The sequence below is a fragment of the Pan troglodytes genome, chromosome 13, assembly GCF_028858775.2.
Source record: "Pan troglodytes isolate AG18354 chromosome 13, NHGRI_mPanTro3-v2.0_pri, whole genome shotgun sequence".
In the NCBI taxonomy this organism is placed as follows: domain Eukaryota; kingdom Metazoa; phylum Chordata; class Mammalia; order Primates; family Hominidae; genus Pan; species Pan troglodytes.
Genome location: NC_072411.2, coordinates 20,623,551 through 20,649,252, shown reverse-complemented (window position 1 = coordinate 20,649,252; position 25,702 = coordinate 20,623,551). Strand labels below are relative to the sequence as shown.

General features: G+C 35.8%; 1 protein-coding gene across 7 annotated transcripts in view; it reads right to left on the bottom strand.

Moving 5' to 3' along the window:
- PTPN4 (protein tyrosine phosphatase non-receptor type 4) overlaps positions 1-25,702 on the bottom strand; it is a 223,108-nt gene that overhangs the window by 17,320 nt on the left and 180,086 nt on the right. For all 7 annotated transcript variants that reach the window (XM_525902.8, XM_009443187.5, XM_009443190.5 and 4 more), the window contains 10 exons: positions 22,392-22,551; positions 21,207-21,290; positions 21,056-21,112; positions 15,443-15,599; positions 12,247-12,413; positions 10,652-10,742; positions 10,509-10,570; positions 6,632-6,778; positions 4,828-4,956; positions 1,923-2,071 (listed from right to left, as the gene is read on the bottom strand). In XM_525902.8, coding sequence (XP_525902.2) covers positions 1,923-2,071; positions 4,828-4,956; positions 6,632-6,778; positions 10,509-10,570; positions 10,652-10,742; positions 12,247-12,413; positions 15,443-15,599; positions 21,056-21,112; positions 21,207-21,290; positions 22,392-22,551 — 1,203 coding nt within the window. The remainder of the gene's footprint in view (positions 1-1,922; positions 2,072-4,827; positions 4,957-6,631; positions 6,779-10,508; positions 10,571-10,651; positions 10,743-12,246; positions 12,414-15,442; positions 15,600-21,055; positions 21,113-21,206; positions 21,291-22,391; positions 22,552-25,702) is intronic.

Here is a 25,702-nt window from a genome sequence, read left to right as displayed (position 1 = left end):
GGAATAGAAGCTTACTGGAGCAACTCCTTAAAATGCAAAATGATAGAATGACAATAATAAACCATCAATGAATGCACAAAAGACAACAATATTTTAAACTCAAATATATCTTTTTTTTTTTTGAGACGGAATCTCGCTCACGCCCAGGCTGGAGTGCAGTGGTGTGATCTCGGCTCACTGCAACCTCTACTTCCTGGGCTCAAGCAATTCTCCTGCCTCAGCCTCTCGAGTAGCTGGGATTACAGACGTGTACCACCACACCTGGCTAATTTTTTTTGTATTTTTAGTAGACACAGGGTTTCACCATGTTTGTCAGGCTGGTCTCGAACTCCTGACCTCAGGTGATCTGCCCACCTCAGCCTCCCAGAATGCTGGGATTCCAGGCATGAGCCACCGCTCCCGGTCTGATTTTAAATTAAACTTTACCACTGGGATAGCCAAGAACAACTTTTTAACTTCTAATCTGTGAACACGAATGCAGTAGTTATCAGGGACTTGGGATATAAAATGGTGTTTCACCATTCTTGCTACTTTACCTCTCAAATTTTGGTCTATAATCTGTTTTGAAGATTTGAAACTCTACTCTTAAAGTGTGTTGGAAAGTCTAAGTATAAAGAGATACCTCAAGATATCCTCTGAATAAATCACTTAACAAAGGTGGCCGTAATAGGGAGGGAACAACTGTCTCCTAATCTCTGGATCAGTAGCAGTAAAGACTGAAGTCACTGTATTTGGCCCTTTGAGGGCAGAAGGGGACTTGGGTCTCGAAGAAAGAAAGAGTAGCCTGCTGTTTACTTAAAGCTTTTAGAAGTAGCATAGCCTTTGGTAGGGTCACTTCAAGAGAGGTAGGAGTACTCAATGAATGTCCTAAGAGGAGCCACAGGCAAGGAAGAAGGAAGGGAATCTAAATATTAGGCTGTAACCTAATGCTTAAGCCGTTGTCTGAATGTGTCCCATAAAATTCCTATGTTAAAACTTAATCACCAATGTGAATATTAGGAGGTGGAACAGGTGAGGCACGGTGGCTCATGCCTGTAATCCCAACACTTTGTGAGGCCGAAGTAGGTGGATCCCTTGAGCCCAGAAGTTCGAGATCAGCCTGGGCAGCATGGCAAAAACCCATCTTTACAAAAAAATACAAAAATTAGCCAGGCTTGGTGGTACACCTGTACCTCTAGCTACTCCGGGGACTGAGGCAGGAGGATCACTTGAACCTGGGAGGCAGAGGTTACAGTGAGCTGTGATCATGCCATTGCACTCCAGCCTGTGTGACAGTATAAGACTCCGACTGAAAAAAAAGAAAAGGTGGGACCTTTTGGAGGTGATTAAGTCATGAGGGCTGATGGGATTAAAGCGCTTATATAATAGGACTTCAGAGAGTGGGTTCACCCCTTCTGTCCCTTCTAGCATGTGGGGAAACAGTATTCATCCCGTCCAGAGAATGACACAACAAAGTGCCATAATGGAAGCAGAGAGCAGTCCTCATTAGACCCTCATGAGAACCTGTGTGTACCCTGATCTTGAACTTCCCAGCCTCCAGAAGTATAAGAAATACATTTCTGTTCCTTTTAAATTACCCAGTCTTGAATATTTTGTTACATAGCACAAATGGACTAAGACAGCTCACAGTACTGTATTTCATCAAATCTACTGTAAATTGTTAAGACCAATTTCAGAGGTGTCAAAATATGAAAAGGAGGAGCATCTAAGAATCAGTGCAATCAGTATTATTTTTATATCTTATGATAAAGTTACTGCCAATCATATGTTAGAACATATCCTTTGCCTCCTACCTTCAGAGCATAGCTTTGAGTTCTAATTATTACAGTGACAATAACACCATAAGGACAAAATATGTACTCTCTTTTAAAAATGACGTATCTGTTCAGCTATACATTCATAAAAGACGGAAAACAGAATACCTGCAATGGACAACAACGGGTTCTTCCTTGCCAGCCCTCTTGTTTCGTACATGACAAACAAAATCTAGAAAGTCACTCGAATCATCAGGGACTCCATGGTCAGGCCAGGCTATGTACTGGATCTGAGTGAGTGGACGACTTTCATTTTTCTAAGAAAAAATGAAAAATTATGCACCTTGACTTATGTATTATTGAAATTGTCCCTACAAACCTCATAAAATTCATCAGGAAAGAAGGGAGGGGGAGATAGAAAACTAAACACAGCTTGCAGCACACTAAGCATTGATCACTAGGTCAGCTGCTCTCTGACCTGCGTCCTCATAGTTGGTTGGTGCCTGTTGCCTCAGAATCCCACAGACCCATTACAAGATTATAGTTCCCCTTAACTGCTCTACAGATAACAACTTGGGACATTATGAAATGTTAGATTTCCCCTTTGAGACATTCTTTTGGGTCCTGCATACTGATGAAACTACTGACTCAGTTGGTCTAAAGGACCCTGAGGTAAGCTAACTCACCAAAGAATGCACCTCCTGATGATTTCATCCACCTTATCCCAACCAATCAACGATCTTAATTTCCCAGCCCCTTGCTCTCCACCATCCCCTTAAAAACCCCATCCCAGATCTCATCTCCTCGGGGAGATGATTTGAGGGTCTCCTCCCATCTCCTTACTCGGTACCCTGCGATCATTAAACTCTTTATCTGCTGCATCCCTGCTGTCTCAGTGTATTCGTCTGTTATTGCACAGCAGGAATATGAACCTGTTGGTACTATGACATTATCTTTAAAATATATTCATGTCATTGGAATTTTAGAAGGAAAGCAAAACCAACCACTCCTCTTCTCCACCAAAAGTTATGTATAAACTCATTAAAATGCAAAATTTCAACAAAAAGGAAAGAAACTGTTTTATAGAAATAGTTGTATCCATTTAAGTATGGCTAATTACATTACTACTCTTTTTATAACTCAATTTCTATATGTGTGAAGTATTTTAAAGATGATAATCAAGTACATAGGTAGAAACAAATTAAGACCCAGAGAAATGCTTAAAAAAAACTAATGAATTCTTGGGTGAGCAAAAATGGTAAAGTAAAAAACATTTTTTGTGAACAAAGCTGACCTAATCCTCACACAATGCAGATGAAATTATGGAAATCAGAAAAATAAAATCTCAAGATAAATGTATATTAAAAATTGGAGTTAATAAAAACACAAAGTCAAATCAGTGGGATTAATTCTTTTTGGAGAGCCAAGGTTGGTATAATGGAGACAGTAAGAGTATTGGGTTTAGATACATCTTGGTTCAAATCTTGACTCTGCCAGTTACAGCATTCAGTGTTTCAGAAAATAATTTCCTTCAACTGAAAAATGAAATAACATCTATACTTTAAAGGATCAGTCTTATGCTAAAAAGACTCCATGAGAGGACCTGTAAATCACCCCATCAACTACTTGGCACCATATACTCAATAAATGGTTGCTATCGTCATTCAACACTATAATTATAACTATGGTTATTGCCATTTACACTAAAGAGAGCTTCCTGAAAAGTAAAAGTAAAAGGTATTCAAGACTTGAGGTAGTATCTGCTATCATTAATCCATCCATGTATGTATGTATTTATGGGAGCGAACTTATTTTCCCAATTATGTTTGGCTCAAACTTTAGAAACTAACTCATGTCTTAGTTCTAATGTACTCAGGGTGTGTAAAGAAAAGCCACTACGGTATATAAAACTGTCATGGATAATCTACAGGTGGAGTATAATAGAGACTATGCTAAAGATAGACATTATTTTATATAAACATACGTAGCCTATCTTTCATTATCTATTTGAGAAAATGAAGAAATATCATATTGGCTTGACCTGTTACATTAGACCATGAGCTACACAGTATATGTCCCCAAACCCTAAATTCATTCTGATGGACTCTAGCCCATAAAATTTTGAAATTTTAAAATTCTTGTAATTTTAGCTTTATTCAATGCCAGATTCCTTTTCTATAAATCAGCACAACTTCTGGCTTCTTCCCTTTTCGTCAGTAAGACTCTGTCTCTCTGGTTTCCTTTAATCATGCTCTTGGGGCTGGAGGGGAGTTCTCATTTCCAAAGCCTTGACCATTGATGGGATAGTCCTGGGCACTCATAGCTTGGGCTATTTGCTCTTCTCTAGCAGTTACTTCCTTCTTTTAGTCCCTTTCAAAACCAAAGATGGTGGCAGGGGGATAGCTAGCTGCAGGCAGAGAAAGTAGGGTGCACTGTCTCTAGCAGCCTGACAGAACTGGCAGCATGATGCTCTCTACATACATCTTCCAATTGGGATACTGAGCCATCATTTATTTATCAGTTTCATTTGAAGCCAAGAGGACTGACTCAGGCAAAATTAAGAGCTGGCAATTAGAAATCTACACCCCATCTGCTGTCAGAAGGTCCTGGTTACAACCTTTTCCTTCTTAATATGTAGGGGACTGTGAAGTTGCTCTCCTCTACTCTTTTAAAAAAGGAAAATAATTTAATAGCTTTCAATTGTTTTTTCCATTTCCATAGACACACCCAAATACTGTACTGATACTACTTGGAGTAAAAGCTTTTTTATAATGAAACATATCTAAACAGCTGTTCTGAATAGGCAAAGTAGTAACAGTAGTATTATTTACCAGACTACTTTTTCACTGACCATTCATATTTAGTCATAGAAACTAAAGAAAAACATTAATCTTATAATAGAATAGGATAATACTCTTAATAAAATTCCAAAGTACCCCATTAAAGCAGATAAATAATTCAATAATTCTTATAGTATTTCCTAGCAACCAATACTCAAACTAAAAACATTTTCAGCTTTCAGTCTTTACCTTGAACACAACAGTTCTAATGAACAGATATCCTGCCTTCTTACCTCTTGGTTAAATAGTGTCATCTTCCTGAAGATATAGGCAGTGTTTCCTTCTTCAGAGTGGCAGGTAACTTGGTAGCATCCATAAGATGAACTGCCTGTGGGTTCTGGCCAATATTGGTGACATTTAACCTGATATTGATATAAATAAATAATAAATAAATAAAATTATATACATATGGATTCATGTTCTCCAATTTTTAAAAATGTTTTTTTAATAAATTTCAATCATAGAAAAGTTACAAGAAAAATTTAATAAATTTCATCTCGATCTGCTGACTAGTGTTTTTTTTTTTTGCGATGGAGTTTTGCTCTTGTTGCCCAGGCTAGAGTGCAATAGCACGATCTTGGCTCACTGCAACCTCTGCCTCCTGGGTTCAAGCGATTCTCCTGCCTCAGCCTCCCAAGTAGCTGGGATTACAGGCATGTGCCACCAAGCCTGGCTAATTTTGTATTTTTAGTAGAGACGGGGTTTCACCATATTGGTCAGGCTGGTCTTGAACTCCTGACCTCAGGTGATCCACCTGCCTCCGTCTCCCAAAGTGCTGGGATTACAGGTGTGAGCCACTGCGCCCAGCCGACATTTTTTCTTTGTCACTTTTTTCCCTTTTTAATAGTAAGTAATCTGGCTATATTTTGCGACAGCAAAAATCCTCATTAAATCTTAAGATTTTTTAAAACAGCTGTAATGACAAGTAATTCATATACCATACCGTTCACTCGTTTAATGTATACAATAGTTTTCAGTATATTCACAGAACTGTGCAACCATCACCACAATCCCTTTAGAACATTCCCATTACACCCAAAATAAACCCTATACCAATTAGTAGTCACTGTTCATTCTTCCTCATCCGTTCCCCCATCCTTACCCCAGATCTAGACCACCACTGATCTACTTCATGTCTCTACAGAGTTGCCTATCCTGGACATTTCGTATAAATGCAATCATACAATATGTGGCCTTTTTGACCTCTTTCACTATGCTAAGTGTTTTCCAGGTTTACCCATGCTGTAGTATGTATCACTACTTCGTTCCTTTTTATTGCCAAATAATATCCAACCATAAGACTATACCACATTTTATTTGTATATTTGAGTTGTTTCTACATTTTGGCCATTATCAATAATGCTGTTATGAATGCTTATGTACAAATTTTTGTGTGGACAGACCTTTTCAACTCTTTTGGATTTAGGAATGGAAGTACTAAGTTATACCAACTCGACGTTTAACTTTTTGAGGAACTACAAGACTGTTTTCCAAAATGGCTGGATGGTTTTACAAACCCACCATAGGAGGGTTCTGTTTTTTCCATATCATCCCTAGAACTTGTTTTTATGCGTCCTTTTTATTTTAGCCATCCTCTAGGATATAAAGTCTCATTAAGGTTTTGATCTGCATCTCCCTGATAATGATGTGGAGCACCTTTTCTTGTGCTTCTTAGCCATTTGTATATCTTCTTTGGAGAACTGTCTATTCAGATCCATTGCCCATTTTTAAATTGCATTATTTATTTTACTGTAGAGTTGTAAAGAGTTCTGTATATACGTTAGACACAAGACCCTTAACAAATGTATATTAATCCCTTTAAATAACAATGACAGTAATGGCTAACACTTATGTCACATTTATTTATGTGTTAGTCACAGTTTTATGCACTTAACCATGATGATTTAAAACAAGAAACCACAAGAAAAGAAGATTAAAGGTTACAAAGGCTTAAATAAATATGAATATTTTGACTACATATGTGCAGTATAATTTGAAAAAAGTCCAAGCAATGTGTAAGATTCAACTATGACTTACTCTGCCACGTTCAACTTGTGTGGTCAACATTACAACCATAGAGGAGCCTTGTTCCCAAGTCATCTGCCAAAAATCTGTACAAGTGTGTGGTAATGGCCCTTGACAAGCAATGTACTGATTTATAATGCTGGAAGAAGGAATTTCCATCTAAAAAGAAAAGGGCATGAAAATAAAATGTTTTGCATTACTTTTTACAGTAATCAGGAATATGAAAATCATCCACTAACTGTTATAGTGAATACAACTAACCTCAATAAACTGCCGTCAGTAAAACAAATCTTTATTAACAATTTCTTATTTTATCTGTAGAAGAAATTTCATGGCAATGTTCAACAGTTATATGTATTTATCTTTTAATTAGTGGAAATAAGAATTTAAATATTTTCCTGGGCTCAAGCAATCCTCCTGCTTTGGCCTCCCAAAGTGCTGAGATTACAGGTGTGAGCCACACCTGGCCTATTATGATTTTTAAAAGCAGCTTAACATAGAATTTTGTTTCAGAGGCAGAGACTTGGTAAAGAAATAAAAAATACTTATCTGTAAATAGTTTATTGGTAAAATTTGTGAGGAACAAAAATTCTGCCATTGGTTTTAGCTTGAATTTTTACATATAAAATAACTTTAGAGGGTATCAGAATATTTTAAATTTATAATTTTCAGAAAGAGGTAAGATAGTATTTGGGAAAGTTGAGTCATCAGTCATTATCCTACTACATTTTGAGATTAAATTTTTTTTAAAAAGGTGATATATGCACATGACAATTCAAAGAATAACAAAGAGTGAATAAAGAAAGTCTCTTCTCCCATTTCAGCTTCTAGTTTGCAGCCAGGAAGGTAATCTTTTTCTGTTTGTCATATAGCCTTCTCAGGGATATTCTATATACAACATATAAACATATATGCAACTTCCCACTTTTCTGTAAAACTGTTGCTTAAAAATGGTAGTATACTATATATATAATGTTGTTCTGCTTATTTGTCTTTTTTACTTCATCTTCAAGATCATGTTTGATGAGTAAATAAAATTTCATTCTTTTAAATGGCTCTACTGTATAAATATACAAGAAAATATTTAATGCAGATTTAAGGCCCTCATGTTTTTTATTTCTGTAAACTTGCCCCAATCTGTGCTCATTTGACAGCAAAATCTCACCTGAACTGACCTAAGACTATTTGCACTCTTTATTAGTCTTACTTAGGGAGAATATCTATAGTTTGCTGTTAACTATTCAGATGTATTGATTATGGAGCACTTGTCCCATAGCCTGCCAGCGATGCTACTTATTATAGTATATGTACTAAATACCCTTTCAAAATTCCAAAAATTCGGAATCCCAAAGCATATTTTTCTACACCCTCCCACTCACTGCCCCTTTATGTGGAGAATGAGGTCTTCCTATGTTGCCTAGGCAGGTCTCAAACTCCTGGGCTGAAGCTATCCTCCAGCTTATGCCTCTCTTTAGTGCTGGGATTACAGGAATGCGCTACTGCGCCTGGCCCCATAGTATATTTAACCTAAGGTTTCACATAAAGGATGTGGACCTACATGTAGTATTATCAAACTTTTGCTCTTTCAATCTCAGGTGAAATAGTAATTCCTTGAAGTTTTCATTTGCACTTTTCTTTTTGTAAACTGCATGTATTTTTCATTTAACTCTGATATTATTTTTCTAAGTGTTAAAATAGTATTGTGGTTTTGCTACTGAAAAAAAAAAAAGGCCTTATCAGAGATATATTCCTAAGTAGCTAATCCTCCATCAAGGATTCTCTATTTGCAAATTTGACTACTTGCTAAAATTTATTCATAACCCTCAAAACAGTTGCAGGGATTTCTTGGTCATCTAGTAGACATACTTAGAGCAGTGAAAAATTTGAGTCATCTGAAGACATGCACATTTCCAGGTGAGATCAAACAAACCAACTCATTTTGTTTTAGCTCTCATACTGTAAACAAGTGGCCTTTTTGCATTCTATGTAGTGCCTTACTTTTCACCTTTTGGGTTTTTTTACTGGTGATTTTGCTGTTTAAAACTGGCCCCCAAGTGTAGTTTTAAAGTGCTGACTAGTGTTTCTAAGTGCAAGAAGGATGTGATATACCTCATGGAGAAAATATGTGTGTTAGATAAGCTTCCTTGAGGCATGAGTTATAGTGCTGTTGACTATGAGTTAAATGTTAATGAATCAGCAATATATATTAAATAAAGTGTCTTTAAACAGAAACAACAGTATGTATTGATCAGCTAATTAAAATGTTGTGACTTTTGGCCTGGGGGAACCTAACCCTGTATTTTCCCTAGAAGCAATGATTAAATAGTCTCTAATTTAGCATGTACAAAGACTTTCTAGAGCATGACAACATCGAATGGTGAGAATTAACTCAACTGACACATACAGTGATATATTTGGGCTTAAAAATAATTTGGAGGTTAGTATTTAGCTAAGATTGGCCACTAGTTGATAGCTCTTGAAACTGGGTAAGAGGTATGGGGGGACTCTTTTATACTATTCTACTTTTGTATAAATTTAAAAATGACTATTAAAAATGTCTTTTGCATAATTTCCTTTTCTATGAATTGTTTTTGCATGTCCTTCATCCATTATTTTCATTGTTCTTTTTTTTTTTTTTTAGACGGGTCTTGTTCTGTCACCCAGTGACAGTCATATGATCATGGCTCACTGCAGCCTCAACCTCTCAGGCTCAAGCAATTCTCCCACCTCAGTCTCCTGAGTAGCTGGGACAACAGGCATGCACCACCATGACTGCTAAATTTTATATTTTTATATTTTTATTTTTATTCGAGAAATGGGGTCTCAATATGTTGCCGAGGCTTACTTTTCTTATTCATTTATGAAGCTCTTTGTATATTAAATAAAATTTTTCTGGTATTTAAAAAATTCCATTTGTCATTTGATTTTAGTAGTTTTCAAGCATACCAAAAATAACAAATTTTACCTTGTCAAATTCATCTCTTTAAGCTTAGACATGTATCTAAGCTTAAAAAACCTCCCCTTGAGATTTTAAACAATTTTCACATATTTCCTTCAAGTAATTTCATAATTCCACTTTAAAAATTACATTTTGATATATTTGAAATATATGTTGGTATCAAGAGTGAGTAAAGTATTTATAGATGAACGATATGATATAAAGATCTGCGTCAAAAGAACCTGGTAAAGGTGAAACCAAGTTTGTCATGAGTTGACAAGTGCTGAAACTGAGTGATGTGTACATGAAGGTTGATTTTACGGTTTGCTTTAATTTTGTACATTTGAAATTTTCTAATTACAGAGTTAAGAAAAAAATAGTAATTTTTTTTTCCAGGTAAGAAAAAAAAATGCCTCTTTACAATGACGTATTCTAGACTAGTGGTCCCCAACCTTTTTGGCACCAGGGACTGGTTTCTTGGAAGACAATTTTTCCATGGAGTGGGGTTGGGAGGGTGGGAGGTGGGGATGGTTACAGGATGAAACTGTTCCACCACAGATCATCAGGCATTAGATTTTCATAATGAGCATGCAACCTAGACGATTACCGGTCCATGGCCCAGGGGTTGGGGGCTCCTGTTCTAGACAGTTGACCCAACCACCCATTCACTGGATAGTCTGTTTTATCTCCAATGATCTAAAAGGCCACCTCTACCATAAACAAAATTCTAGTATCTAAGTCTATTTATGAACTGGACTATTCCATTCCACTGCTCTACCTGTATTAATACACAAGTACCAAAATATTTTCTTTAATATTACTTCAATAATATTTTTCATAGCGGAAAGTTTTAATATTCTATCCAGGTCAGGATTTTAACAAAAAGAACCTCAAAGTTCATAGTGGCTCGTATTTTTCCAAATGGCAAAGGCATAATAAGAATAAACTTACATTTATATAGTTCGCATTGATGTAGTCTTCATTACCTTTTAAAATGACCCGTGTGGCATCATCTAAAAAAATTTAAAAGAAATAATGTTTTAGTAAAGTTATGTTTAAAAGATTAAATTTAACAGAGACAATAAGATACTTACAAGGCGAAATGTCTCTGTATCTATTTTTGGAAATATTCTGAGGTAATTTGGCACAGGACATTGTCATTCCAGGTTTTTTCCGATACAGTTGCTAAAAAAAAAAAAAAGGTACAATTCCAACAAAAGCCATAAACAATTTCTCTTTTGTTTACCAGACTTGTTTCTACACTAACAGGAAACAGGTTTCTTTGCCTTTGAATAGGTCATCTATACAATGATATACCATAGTCTAGTAGAGTACTGAACCAGATTTGCAAAGCTGAATTCTTCAGTTTCTAACATAAATTATGTGTCATATTTTGAAAAGTGGTAAAACTAGTGAAACCAATTCTGCTTACAGCAGGAGCACCTGAAGTTGTGAGTAGCAAATCTGCAGAAAACATTTAACTTTCACTTAGTTTGGAGGTCTTTACAGTCTATGAACTAAGAACTTTTGAACAAAAACAGACATATCCTAAATGTTTTATAGTTAAACACTTACCTATAACATATATGTCAGAACAACAAATATTAATGATGGTCATTTCTAAAAACACATTAAAAACTATCCAGGGAGCCTAGCATGGCTGTGCATGCCTGTAATTCCAGCTACTTGAGAGGCTGAGGCTGGAGGATTGTTTGGACATAGGAATTTGAGATCAGCCTAGGCAACATAGTGAGAGGCCGCTTCTCAAAAAAAAAAAAACAAAAACAAAAATACAGGTTTATTAATTTAAACAAATTAGGTTGATATAGTCTGAATAAAACATTTCAAAATCCACTGGGTGATCGTGGGTCAAAATGCACATTATAAGCACTGAAGAAGCATTCTAGTTCATTGGATATAATGATCTGTCTGAAAGTTTTGGTTTTTCCAGTTTTCAAAATTGCACCAATGAAAAATAAACAAAGATTAAATGACAAGGTATAAACTTCAAAAATAAAAGTTATTTTTCTTTAGCTCAGGATTTTATTTATTTATTTATTTATTTATTATTTTTTTGAGATGGAGTCTCACTCTGTCGCCCAGGCTGGAGTGCAGTGGCGCGATCTCAGCTCACTGCAAGCTCTGCCTCCCAGGTTCACGCCATTCTCCTGCCTCAGCCTCCTGAGTAGCTGGGACTACAGGCACCTGCCACCACACCCGGCTAATTTTTTGTATTTTTAGTAGAGACGGGGTTTCACCGTGTTGGCCAGGATTGTCTTGATCTCCTGACCTTGTGATCCGCCCGCCTCAGCCTCCCAAAGTGCTGGGATTACAGGCGTGAGCCACCACACCTGGCCAAGCTCAGGATTTTAAAGTATATAATAGCCTATCTTCATCTGCCACCTTTCAAAAAAACAGCTATTTAACTATAGAAAAAAATTTAGTTTGATGACATATGTATAAAATTTCCTTATCCCTCTTTTTAAAACATATTCTATTTATATAACCATAGCTAGTATTTTGGGAGCAATTTTTAAAACTTGGCATTTTAGAACTCTTTATGTCAAACATTTCTCAGAATATCATTTTAGTTTAGAAATTATAATGCATAGATTAGGCACTTAAGAAACTATGAAACTAGTTAGCAAATATCAGCAAAATGCTTTTAATATATAATGATATTACTTACATCAAACTGTGTCAGGACTGTTCCAGTGATAAGCCCCTCAGCTAGCTGGATCATTGACTCCCGCAGGGAATGGTCATCCTGATGCACACTATCTAGTGGGGCTTTCTCAGGAATATACTGGAAATCTGGCTCATTTTCTAGCTTTTCTTCCACTACATCATATACAGCTAAAAAAAAAAAAATCAAACAAACCCCAAAACGTGGAAATCTTAATGAATTCACACGATAGGAATTTACCAGATACACTGTATAATGTTTTGTTCAAAAAATAATTCATTTGTGAAGAATGACACCAGATCTGAGTCTGGTGTCACTATGGGGGGACAGAAAGTAGTTGTGGAGTTGAGGGGCTTGGCTGTACCTTTGGAGGGAAGAAGTGTTCTTGGCTACATTGCTGAAAATGTCTATATCTTGAAGAGACAATAAGAAAGAAGAGCTGCTGAGAAGCAGCTGTGAATACACCCGCTCTTAATTTGTAGGGGACCTAGGGCGAGAGTACAAATAGAGACCTATATACCATATGTTTAACTATGAGAAGTTACAAAAAACTTGAACACAGTGCTAAACAAAATATGCTTCATCCTCTTTCTGTGATGTATCTACAAAACAACCTGGGAGACCAGACTTCAAATGAGAATTCTAGGCCAGAATTCATGGTCATGGTAATGTGAGGAGATTCAGACCCTAGATCCTAGGCCTGTATTCTACCGTTACCCACTCTCAGTCCCATTTTTTAACATAGGGGCTTATAAACATACATGTGAAGATCCCAGCCCACATGCAAGATATATCTATACCTGTCCCTCCACAAACTGTAGCCTCTTAGTCACCTTCTGGTCTAGGATACACACACCATGTGAACCCACCTTGAGAGAACGGATGTGTGGAAAATACCCATGAAGATCTGGAGAGGCTCAGGGTTATCTGGACCCAGAACTGAGGTTTGAAAAAAAGTGGTATAGAAAGGGAAGGGAGGTTATAGCTTGGCATGTCCTTTTGGTCCTATAAAATTATGACTCCACTGGGAGAAGAAAGAGAGCCAAAGCAGGGCCTTCTAAAACATGGAGCCAAGGTAGGGGCCTCTTTACCCTTGCCTAAGAGATCTGGTTCCTCCTTGAATATCTATACATTTTTTTAGAAAAATAAATTTCTGAAATGAAGAATGAAAAGACAAAAAGGTATGACAACATTTTGCCTAAGAAGAAATAAGAATTAAAGGGGAAAAGATCAGAAAAACAAAAATATATTCTTGGCAAACACAGTTTTAAATTTTAATTATATGAAACTTTAAGAATGGAAAAGACAGACCCACACTGAAAACAGATGCAGGTTCTGCTCCGTATTTTGACTATGAAACAATTTAGAAAGATATTTTGCAAGAAGTAGACCCTGGTGGATTCCTCTCATACTACAAAGCAAAAGGATGAGATCTGGAATTGTAAAAAGGCTGGGTCTTTGCCATCATATGGATTTTTGTTCATATTCTGGCTCTGTAGTGTCATGAATCTGTGAGCAGGTAACTGAATGTCTTGGTGTCAAAGTATCTTCAACTCTAGAATGGGGATAATTCATCTATCTCATTGGATGTCTATGAGGATTAAACGAAAATATACAAAAGAGCCTAGGTGCACAGAAAGTTTTTAATAACTATTAGCTAATATTATTGAGTTCTTTAGGATCTATTATCAAGAGAAAATATAATACAATAAATACAGAAAAAAAATGTTATTCCTGGTTTAAAATTTAAGTAGCTGTATGTGACAGAAAACACCTAATGACTCACCTAAGTATCAAGTCTAAATGAACAAGTTCCTTGAAAAGTCAAAATAGAATGTTCTGTTGAAGTCCTTTTAATCTTCCTAGAAAGCCAATTCTAGACCATTAATGGAAAAGAACACAAAGTGGAGAAGATAAAATGAAAATGCCTATTTGTGAACAAGAGGTACAAAGAGGATTTTTTATTTTTTGTTTACAAAAAAGAAATATCCTTGCAAAATTTTGCAGGGTTGGGTGTGGTGGTGACAAGTAGAATTCGAATGATATTTCACTTTCCTATGGTACATATTCAAGTGGTAATATGGCATTAACAATAATTATTCTGTGGCTAAAATAATGATTAATAGTAAATTATATAGAACAAAACCAGAAGAATATGTCTAATCCTGGGATATTAGACATATAAAACTTTTTTCTTAGAGCAGACTGATAAAGTGTTGAGGGAACTCTAAACAATGCCATATGAACACTGGCTGAAGACTCTAGGACTCTTAAACTGGAGAAAGGGAGGTGGGTTTCTGGTAAAATTAGCTATTGTCAAAAAACTGAAGGAAAGGGGGTTAAACTTATAATGCACAGCACAGAGTGACAGACTTAGGAGCAGGACTGAAGAAAGATGGACTTTTAGTTCAATTTATAGTTTGAGCTATCCAAAGATGGAATGACCTGTTTCAGGAGCCACAAAGTGCTCTATCTATATTGGTAGAATGTTCTTGAGGTTGTTGTGGAGGAAATTCATGCAATTAGCCAAAGAGCTAGAGCTTATGGCATTCAAGTTTTCTCCAAACCTGGAATTCTATGACTATGAATTAAGAAGTCAGCTGTCCAGATTGGGAGATGACATGATTAGGCAAGTAGACATCATATACTGAAAACAAAGGCAGTATTTTAAAAACACTTTAACTATAGCTTGTTATGGCATTTTCTGAAAGTGGAACAGAGTTCAAATTTACTCATTCATTCAACTAGTATTTATTGAGTACTAGTACTACAACTATTACCATTTAGGGGAAATGGGAGACCATTTTAGCTATGGTAGTCAGGAGAGAAAGCCCTTCTGAAGATGATATCTGAGCAGAGACCTGAATGAAGTATAGGTATAAGTCATAACAAAATCAAAAAGAGTATGTCAGCACAGGGAACAGCAAGGATAAAAACCCTAATAAGTCGATTAGATTGGAAGATCTGAGTAACTGCAAGAAAGCTAGTGTAGAATAGAGGAAAGTAAGCAAGGCTGAGTGGGAGCAAGGGGTGGGGGGGCAAAGAACTTGAATTCTGCTCCACGTGTCAATGAAAGCCACTGTGCTTTGAGCAGGAAACTTAGGTGACTTATGTTTTATGTCAGAAATCTGGCTGCTGTGTTCAGTAATGAACAGTAATAAATTATTATAAATTATCTGGTACTACATAGAGTACTCACCATTAGGTCGAACTAGAAGCATGAGTTCCCCAGAATGTCTCTCACAACTAGCTTTAATAAACAGCACAACCTGATCATGAGTGTGTTCTGCAATGTTCCGACCATTGATCAGTACAACTTGGTCCCCTTCATTCAGTCTAGGGACACAGAGGTCAGCCTGTAATATAATATAGATAAGGTTTCAGATTGGCATGCAACTTTCTGAAAGTAGTGCACAGGAATTTATTTTAATAGACCCAATAGCAGGAGAACTAAACTACATATAGAAAAGCATCTTTCATTTATTATCTATTTAAAAAATGTAGAAATCTAGCTTTGCCAGAGAGAGTATTTTTGTTCCTTCTTCATGCAACAATTTCTTTCCTGATGACCTATTATGTGCCTAGACATACAAATAAGACTGATGATTTCCAGGTACATGCACACAAGTAGCTTTAGCTTTACACTGTCTAGATACATACAAACTTCAGTTACCATGATTTAATTAAATAACAGCAGTCCCCCAACAATACAATTCAAACTTTAGTTACCACAGTGTATTTACCGTGAATAACTGTAAAAAGTACAAACTTTGCTGCTAGCTTCAATACAAAAATCACTACATAAATAATAGACACACATCATCATCAGTGGCCAGTCACATCAGTTCTTCCAAAGTCTGATGGTCATCTGTTTTCAGTTCAAGTGCAGACAGGAAAGCATGTAGTCGGGCTGCCTCCTAGTCTCCCAGTGATAAACCCATATTAAAAGGAATAACCTAAATCTAAAGAGGAAATTGATCACAAAAGATGAAAGTGCAGCAAAGTGAATAATGCTGGAGGTGAAGTTTGAATGGACCATAAATAGAGTCAGAGAAGCAATAGATGACCATGGGAATGTTAACACTGTTGTTGGAGAGACTCTAGATATGCAGCCAAAGGAACTTTTGGAGATATTTCACAACATCAAAAGTTTAGAGGACAAAGTACTGAAAGCGTGTCAAGTAGACAGTATTATGACAATTTGCCAAGGCAAGAAATGAAGCTCATTTGGTATTCTAAGCTGTACCACGGGGAGGAGGCAAGCACCGTTTAAACTACTCATAATGAGTTTTCACAAGAAAATAAAACATTTAAATTCTCAGTGTTTCTAATGTTTTGAATTACAGGATACAAAATCCTATATTAGCTTTACTATTTTTTTCATTTCCTTTTACCTTTATAAGAGACAGTAAAGGAAATTCTTAATGTTTTGACAATAAATTTAAAGGTCATGGGAACAACCATAATTTTTCCCATTAATCATCAAGATCCTGCACAATTTCATCTTGCATGGTCATTTTTATAGTCTTGCACTATAGCACAAAGTGAGAAGACAAACAGCAATTAAGGTAAAAGAGACAAAAGAAATAGAAATATGGACATGTTCTGGGAACATAGCAATGAAAACATATGAGAGTGAATTTTGAGGAATGATAGGCCAGGTTGAGAAGGAAATGATGGGGTTGGATCTTACAAAAAAGGGAACTGCTTGTGGTAAAGGCATGAAGAAATAAAAGCGCAACTACTGAAATTCTTTATCAACACAAAGTCAATAAAATCCAATAAGGCACTGTCATTAGTGGAAAAAACACTGGTCTAGAAGTTACTCTGCTGCTTCTGAAATGAGTGATTAATTAGACATCTGAAGTTCTGAAAAGACATCTGAAAATGAAAAGTTCTGATTATTTCTTAGAGTTGTTGTGAAGATGAGATAATTCAACCCAAAGCTTTAAAATCTGGAACGTTCAAATTTAGAGTTATGCTCATTCTCTCAAGTTGCTTTTTTGTCTACTTATGTAGTGAAGTAGATGACAGACATTCATATATTCCCTCTGTGCACTAGCAGTGTGATGCTTTTGTATACCAATTAGTTCCAAGTTTTTGTAAATGTCTTTGAGATACCTGAAGTATAGTGAATTGGGAGCCAATGGTACTGGGGAAAATGTAATAATGGGCTATAGCAGACAGAGCTTTCCCTCACATTATTTTGTGCATAGTGTAGTTGGCAGAAAAAAAGAGGTGGTCTGTGTGTTAAAGAGGATAGCTATGAATCTCTTACTGTATCCATTATCACTAAAGGGAACTCTCTTATAGTTAATATGCCTTTTGTCAGATATGTTACAATTTTTAATTTCCATTTCATTCTGATCTGACAAGTCTAAATAAACTGTTTGTGTGTATATATACACACATACAGAGCAAGACCCTGTCTTGCTCAAATATATGTTTGAGGGTCTTGCTCTGCGTGTGTGTGTGTGTGTGTGTGTGTGTGTGTGTGTGTGTGTGTATTTCAGACAGGGTCTTGCTATATATTCGAGACAGGGTCTTGCTCTGTTGCTTAGGCTGGAGTGTAGTGGTGTGATCATAGCTCACTACAGCCTTGATCTCCTGGGCTCAAGTGATCCTCCCACTTCAGCCACTGGAGTAGCTGGCAACACAGGCGTGTGCCACCATATCTGGTCAATTTTAAAATATTTTTTGTAGAAACAAAGTTTCACTATGTTGCCCAGGGTAGTCTTAAACTCCTGAGCTCAAGCAATCCTCCCATCTTAGCCTCCCAAAGTGCTAAGATTATAGGTATGAGCATCACACCTGGCCAATAAACTGTATGTTAAAATGAGTTTTGTTGGAGCAACAGCTTTTGGCTAAGATTATCAAACAGAAAGAGAATCATAACTTTAATTGGGAGTTATTTTATCCATTTCAGAAGATGTCCAATATAAAAAATGACAATAAAATATTTGAATCCCATAAACATGTACAACTATTATGTATTCATAAAAAAACAGAAACCTTTTCCTTTTCCCCTGATTGCCTAAACTGTGGTTTCCAATTAGAAGGTTGTGGTGATCTCTAAATTAACAAAATAATACAAAAATAATAAATTCCTATTGTTTTAATTTTTTCCCCCAATAGAATGACTATGTTTTAATTTGTTCTAAATTCCAGCCAATATTTATGGAACATAGCTCTACATGGCAGAAGGGAAAAATTACCAACAATATGTACAGATTACAAAGAGAACTTAACAGTCTTAGAATTCTGTTTGGAAATGAATATACCTATAGAATATTCTCTGAATCCTTGACTTAATTGGAAACTATCCACATTCATTGCTCAGAAAAATGAATACTTTTTTTTATGCGTGTGAGTCACTATTACAACTGTCATGTAAATAAAGAAATGTGTATTATCTTTTCTAATTATAAGAGCAATATATGCTCATTGTCATGATCCAGACAATTAAAAAAATACAGAATACCTGTAATTCCATTACCCACTGTTAACTTTTTTAGCATGTTTCCAGAATTTTTCTATGTATCTAATATTTTAATAAACTGGTTCAAACATATATGTGAAATTATATATTTTTCCATAATGCCATCTTATGGATATATTTCCATATTTATATAGTTACATTACCATCTCAGTAGACACAAAGCAACATATAATTTGTTTCCCCAACTTTAACGATGAACATTTTGATTATTTTTCATTTTAAACTGTTAGAAACCATACTGTAATTAATATCCTTGTATTTCTTTGTTCCCTAGTCCACATTTGATTATTTTTCCACTTTAAACTGTTATAAACCATACAATTAATATCCTTGTGTAAGTACTCTTTGTTCCCTAGTCGAATTATTTCATTAGGAGAAATTCCTAAATGTGAAATTGTCAGGCCAAAAGGTATACAACTGCTTTTTTTTAAGTCTTAAATTTTTGTTTTTAGCAAAGTTATAAATCACACCATTAAAAGATTTGACTAGGTTTATAAGACTGTTAAGAAACTATTTGTGTTCCTCCCTACCACCTCCCCATCTCTAGAGGCAATTTTTTTCAACACTTTAGATATATCTTTCTGTATTTACCTCTGCATCTCTAACATCTCTCTATTGTTATTCTTTTCTGTTTTAGATATTATCTATTAACTTTCTACATGATAGGTAATTCATCAATCCTTCATCCCTTCATCTGCAGTCCCAATCATATTCATATTTCCCATCAAATATATATAAAATAAATAATTTTGGATTATCTCTACCATCTTTGTCCCCATCTTTTACATACATATTAATAGTATGTCCCCAGGAGTCATTTTATACATAATATCCCCGGTCTCGTCCCCCAGTCACAACGGACTTTTTTCAAATAAGGAAATAGGATCCACGCTGGGTCTATTAAGGGTTTACATCCCAGGAGTTTATAATTTAGACTGAGAGGTCCCTGTGGGCTACTGAGCTGGTAATATACAAACCTGGAAGTTATTAGTAGTCACATCCTACTACATGGATTGAGGATCACAATAGCAGTAGGTAGTTACACAATTTCTATTTAGTGGAGACTTAGGAGTCATAATCTGATATATGTGTGTGTGTGTGTGTGTGTGTGTGTGTGTGTGTGGTAGTGGTGTTACAAAACTCTGCTTGAAGCTGCTACTAAGTACACTGTTTTTACTTAGACTGGAGTGTTTATCTGGAGTGGCTTGAGAGGTAGGCTGATTCAATGTACAAATTCATTCACACTGAGAGGAATCAAACAATCACATAAAAAGAAACAGATGAAAAGCAGAAAAGTCTTGATGATTTTAAAAGTTTCTTGTAGAGGTATGATTGCATTCATGCTCTTTAGTTTTGTGTGACACCTCAATAGCTATCTGATGTATTTATATTTAAACAAACTATTCTGTGTTTATGCTCATGCCAGGGGTATTCCATGAGTACCCTGTTATTTTCGCAAAAAACAAGGTCCTTAAAAACCAGAACCAAAACCACATAACATGATATCCTTGATCAATCTCAATTGTGATTTTCAAACCAACTTTGAGGTTGCTGCAAAGCACCAAAAAAAGCATAGCTGGCCTCCCTCTCTCAGGCTGCTGGTTCATACCTTTCCTAGGACAGAGAGATAGTTAAATGATAAAAGGTGCTTGAAGATCATTTAGGTAAGAAAAAGGAAAGTAAACAGAGTAGACAACATAAATAGGAATTTGAAAGCAATACTTGTTATATAAAACAGTAATAAAGATGATGTACCTACAATTAGTTAAGAATTGTCCTATGATGAACAGAAAGTTCATGATTGTGGAAGCTGAACAATGAGTAATAGGAGATTCATCATAATGGATATATAAGTTTTCTCTACTTTTGTTTAGAATGTTCATAATAGAAAGTTTTAAAAATTATCCTTGTAGTATCATTTCCATTTAAAGTAAAATTTTAAAGGAGTGCATAGGCAAGTATAATGTACTTAAATTACTCTAATAAAAAATAAACAAGCAAACAAAAACCCCCACAAAACTATACCTCTGTCTATATTTTGTTTTTTAAGGGGGTTATTTTGATAGAATCTGTTAATGCTTTAGAAGCAATGAAAGTCATAAATAGCTTCTTTATAAAAACAGGGATTTTAAAAACTTACAGAGGACAAGTAAAAACTAACTTCCCAGCAACTTAAAGAGATTCAGTCAACATTTGACACTTGATAAATAAAAGAAATGATGAAATTCCTTGTTTTATTTAAACTAATAAGAATTATAAAGTAAGTACATATTCTTGAAAACAGGATTTATTTGAAACATTTAGATAACTCACAGGTGTTCCTGGTGCTACTCGAGACACAATCACAGGCATCTTCTGATCGTATCCTCCCTTAAAAAGAGAATAAGTAAAATGTTAGTCAAATATTACCAAAATAAGAACATCTTAATTTAAAAACTGAGTATAAAAATAAATTCCAGATTACCTTTACATTGAATCCAAACCTCCCATTTTCATCAGGTTTCATTCTGATTAGGACAAGATTATCATGTGGAATACCACCATTAGGCTTAAAAAGACAAAATTAAATAACTTGTAATTTTCTTCACTTAAAATCTATTCTTCAGATATATAGGAAGCATACTTTTTGTATGCTTATATTATGCATAGTTTGTAAAAAATCATAATTCTAATAAAAATTTTAGTTCACCAAGAGTAAATTCTTTGACTAATAACTTGCAGTTAGCCCAACCAGATATATCCTCTCATGCATTCTTGCGAGCATATGCTAGACTATTAAGTGACAGGAGGAACAGGGCCCATGTCTGTCTTTATTAATTGCTATATCCGTAGAATCTGGCTCATAGCAAGCCAGGTTCATATGTATGAGTATACAGAGGGTGCTCATAAGTGTTACATGAATTCAAATGATACTTCCACTGCTTGATATATGTGATTTTAAAAAACAGCTTTATTGAGATAAAATTCACATATCATTCACCTATTTAAAGTGTATATTTCCATAATTTTTACTCTTGTCACAGAGGTGTACAAACATCACTATTATCTAATTTTAGAATATTTTCATCAATTCCAAAAGAAATCTTGTATCCATTAGCAGTCGTTCCCCATTTTCCCACCTGCCACCCTCCAAAGCCTAGTCAACCACAAATCTACTTACTGTCTCTCGACAGATCTGACTGTTTTGGATATTTCACATATATGAAATCCTACAACACATGGCTATTTGTCCTGGGCTTCTTTCATTCAGTATGTTCTTTATTGTTATTTTTATTTTTAATTTTTATTATTATTATACTTTAAGTTTTAGGGTACATGTGCACAACGTGCAGGTTTGTTCAGTATGTTCTATGCCTGCTCTTTGAAGGAAAAAATCTGACTAGTTCTTATCAGAGATGATCTCTTCTAGGAATCTTCCCTTAACCCCACAGCTTATTTAATTATATACTCTATGTACTCCATGATCACTTCTAATTATAGAACTTATATTGAGTTACATCATGGCACAATTCAGGACCAAAGAATATGATGAAAAAGAGAAGGTACTGTAATACAACTTACAACTAAAAACTGCCACAGTACAAAAGAAATTTCATTTAGGATTTTAAAAATTCAAATAAAAATGAGAATATCTGAAGAAGCTACTTACAGTGGGTTTTTCAGGAGAAGATGGAATATCAAATGTTTCATTAATATGACTTTCTAGATCTTGTTGCGAATGTGAATAATGAATTTGGTTCCAACTGTTTTTCTTTGATTGTTTGGGTGGTAAAGCTGGAGGCTTCCCATCTCCAGGGGTCTCTTGTGATCTAGACAAGAAAACAAATTTGGAAGTTGTTTCATAACTTTTTTAAAAGTTAGGGTCAAGCAACCCACATATTTACAATGTCTGGTAGGAGACAGGCTCTAAATACCATATTTATTTGTAAGTGCCACTTTTTAATGAAAATTTTCCTAACTTTGAAGTAATAAATCTAATTTCCTACTTTATCAAATTTATAAACAATTATATAATAAAATATATTATCAAGGTATTCCTGTGAAGATACCTATTAATCTATTATAACAAAGTAAACATCTTTCCAAAAAAATTTTTTTAAGGTTGTCAGAGGAGTCATGGGTAGCCAGAAATAAGGTAGGCAAGAAAATCCAGAACTGATAATTGGGTAGTTCCACAGATAAAGTAACTATTCCAGCCTAAATAGCTTAAGAGATTGGCCTAATCTATTTAGAAATAAAACACGATTCATGGAAGTAATGAATTCAATGATGCAGTGAGGATTGGAAATGTGAGTAAGAGTGCTGAGATCATCACCAGAGCCAAAACTGGTTGAGATATTGTCAGAACATATGATTTAAGGTGAGAAAACAAAATCCAATTAACATTAGAGAGCATAAGCCTCAATTTGCGGCAACAGGAATTGATAAAAAGAGCTAGATATGATAAAGGTAACTTCAGGTCAGAAACTCTAGCTTTTAACAAGCATAAAATGTATAAAAACATTACTTGTGAGCATTCCACAAAGGCCAAAAGTGGAAACTTGTGGTTCAACTTGTGTCTTAAGAAGTATGCATCCACAGAAGTTGTGGATTTGGGAGAAGTAAAAGATTAAATAGGTAAGGGGAAAATTGTTCTTGATAAGAACACTGACCACTATTGGCGTTATTATCTGATAAAAGAATTACTGTCTTATTGCCTAAGGACAGGTATAAGAGAGATGACAGCTACTGCGTCAAGCCACATGGCTGCTGATGTGGCACTCAAGCACACATTTTATACCTAGTATCTGCTCTTCTGTTGACTGACGGGACACCTAACATCCAAGCTATAAGGTCTGGAGATAAGGAAAATGTATTAGATGATATTATCATTAAAAAAAAAGTTCTTCTTCCCCCCACTGACATTAGGCCTGGCCATGTGACTTGCTTTGGCCAATGACATGTGGGTAGAAGTGGAATGTGTAACTTTTGAAAGGAAGCTTTAAGAAACAGTTTATGGGCTGGGCGCAGTGGCTCATGCCTGTAATCCCAGCACTTTGGGAGGCCGGGGTGGGCAGATCACGAGGTCAGGAGATTGAGACCATCCTGGCTAACATGGTGAAACCCTGTCTCTACTAAAAATACAAAAAAATTAGCTAGGCATGGTGGCAGGCGCCTGTAGTCCCAGCTACTGGGGGGCTGAGGCAGGAGAATGGCGTGAACCTGGGAGGCGGAGCTTGCAGTGAGCAGAGATCGCGCCACTGCACTCCAACTTGGGTGACAGAGCAAGACTCCATCTCAAAAAAAAAGAAAAAAAAGAAACAGCTTATGATTTCATTATGCTTCTTTTTTCCCTTGGCCATGAGACTAGCCATGTCCCAAACAGGGAATGCTACCAGTCTGGGACCCAGAATGAAGATAAGGTAGAGCACAGCCACAGATGACACATAATGTACATATAATGTAAGAAAGAAAGAAATTTTGTTATGCCACTTTAAGTTAGGCTCATTTGTGATCAAGCATAACAAGATAACTGATACAGAGATTTACTGCCAGAGTAACCCTTGGATACATCTGTTCTCCCTTGTAGAGGAGGTGTAAGCTTATTGAGAGGTTGGCTGCTAGACACCTAGTAAAAAAGTGTTGTGAAACTGAAAGAAAGTATGATCAGTGCCAAGGAAGTCAGCTGGGATTAATAATGAATGACGTGATTGTATGGTCTTCCAGAGAAGTTTCTCCTAGGAGAGATTAGAGTCTTTCTGAAATTTTATAACATGGTATAAAATATAACTGCAAAAGAAGCAAGTGAACAGTAATGCCTACTTAGCCTAGATGTCTGCATAGAAATACTTCAGGGCACAAATGCTCTAAATTCTGCCAAGTCTACAAAGACTGCATCAGAGCATACATCCCTCTTTTTCAGCGAAAGCTTCATTGAGGTCTGCCTTAATGGCCAGGGCTTCCAGCTCCCAAAAGTGGTAGTTCTTATGTTACTTTCAACTGCCAAGAATACAAGCTTCTAAGGGCCCATACATTCAAGTATTGCTTGTCTAGGGAAATGTTTCCATGGATTAGAATAGAGATATGTAACTCAACCACGGCCTACTATATAGGATTGGAGCACACAGAGATGGACATCCCTTAGCAGAACTTAAGAGATGCAACATTTTTAAAAGGCAGTTGATAAGAATCTCTAAAACTTTACAAATACCAGAAGTAATTGGACTCGACATATATAACAGGTCTCACCCCTTACTTGGACCTAAGTGTAACCACTTAGGCAATATAATTAGAAACTTTTTCTGCTTTTGCATACAGTTGTCATAACCAGGAAACATTTAAAAGCTAAATTTAAAAGCTGAGAAAAAAAATTCAAACCTAAAAGCCTGTGGGAAAGGGTGTAAGGTGGAGAACATATGAAAATGGAGTCAGGGCAACCTTCCTTATTCTTGGTCCAGCTATCAGTTTAAATACAGCACCAAAATATACAGGAGAAACTCAAGCCTGATCAGCAGTGGTATATCTAAGTGAGCCAAACCTGTATGGGCCTAACGGTGGCAATACTCAGTTATGCCTAACAGTGGCATACTCAGTATGGGCCTAACAGTGGCAATACTCAAGTTACATGAGAGGGACAGCACTGATTCTATGGCACATCTTGCTAAAACTGTTGAATCTCTACTTCTGAGGTTACAAGAAACACCTCCAGAGGTGGTTTTTATTGCGCAATTATGATTAGACATTATTGTTCTAAAAGAGCAGTTATAAATTCATGGATTATGGGCCAATTTTGGCCAACATACATTTGGACCATTCATTGTTTTTATAAAAATAATTGAGTTAAACAATTACATTTTTAAAATTGCATACAAATCTAGATTTTCAAGATGAAAAATCTGGAAGCTCCGGAAAGAATGGGCCTGCAGTACCAGTTGTGAAACACTGTATAAAGCCAAGTGGCAGCTGCTGTCTTTAGATGCA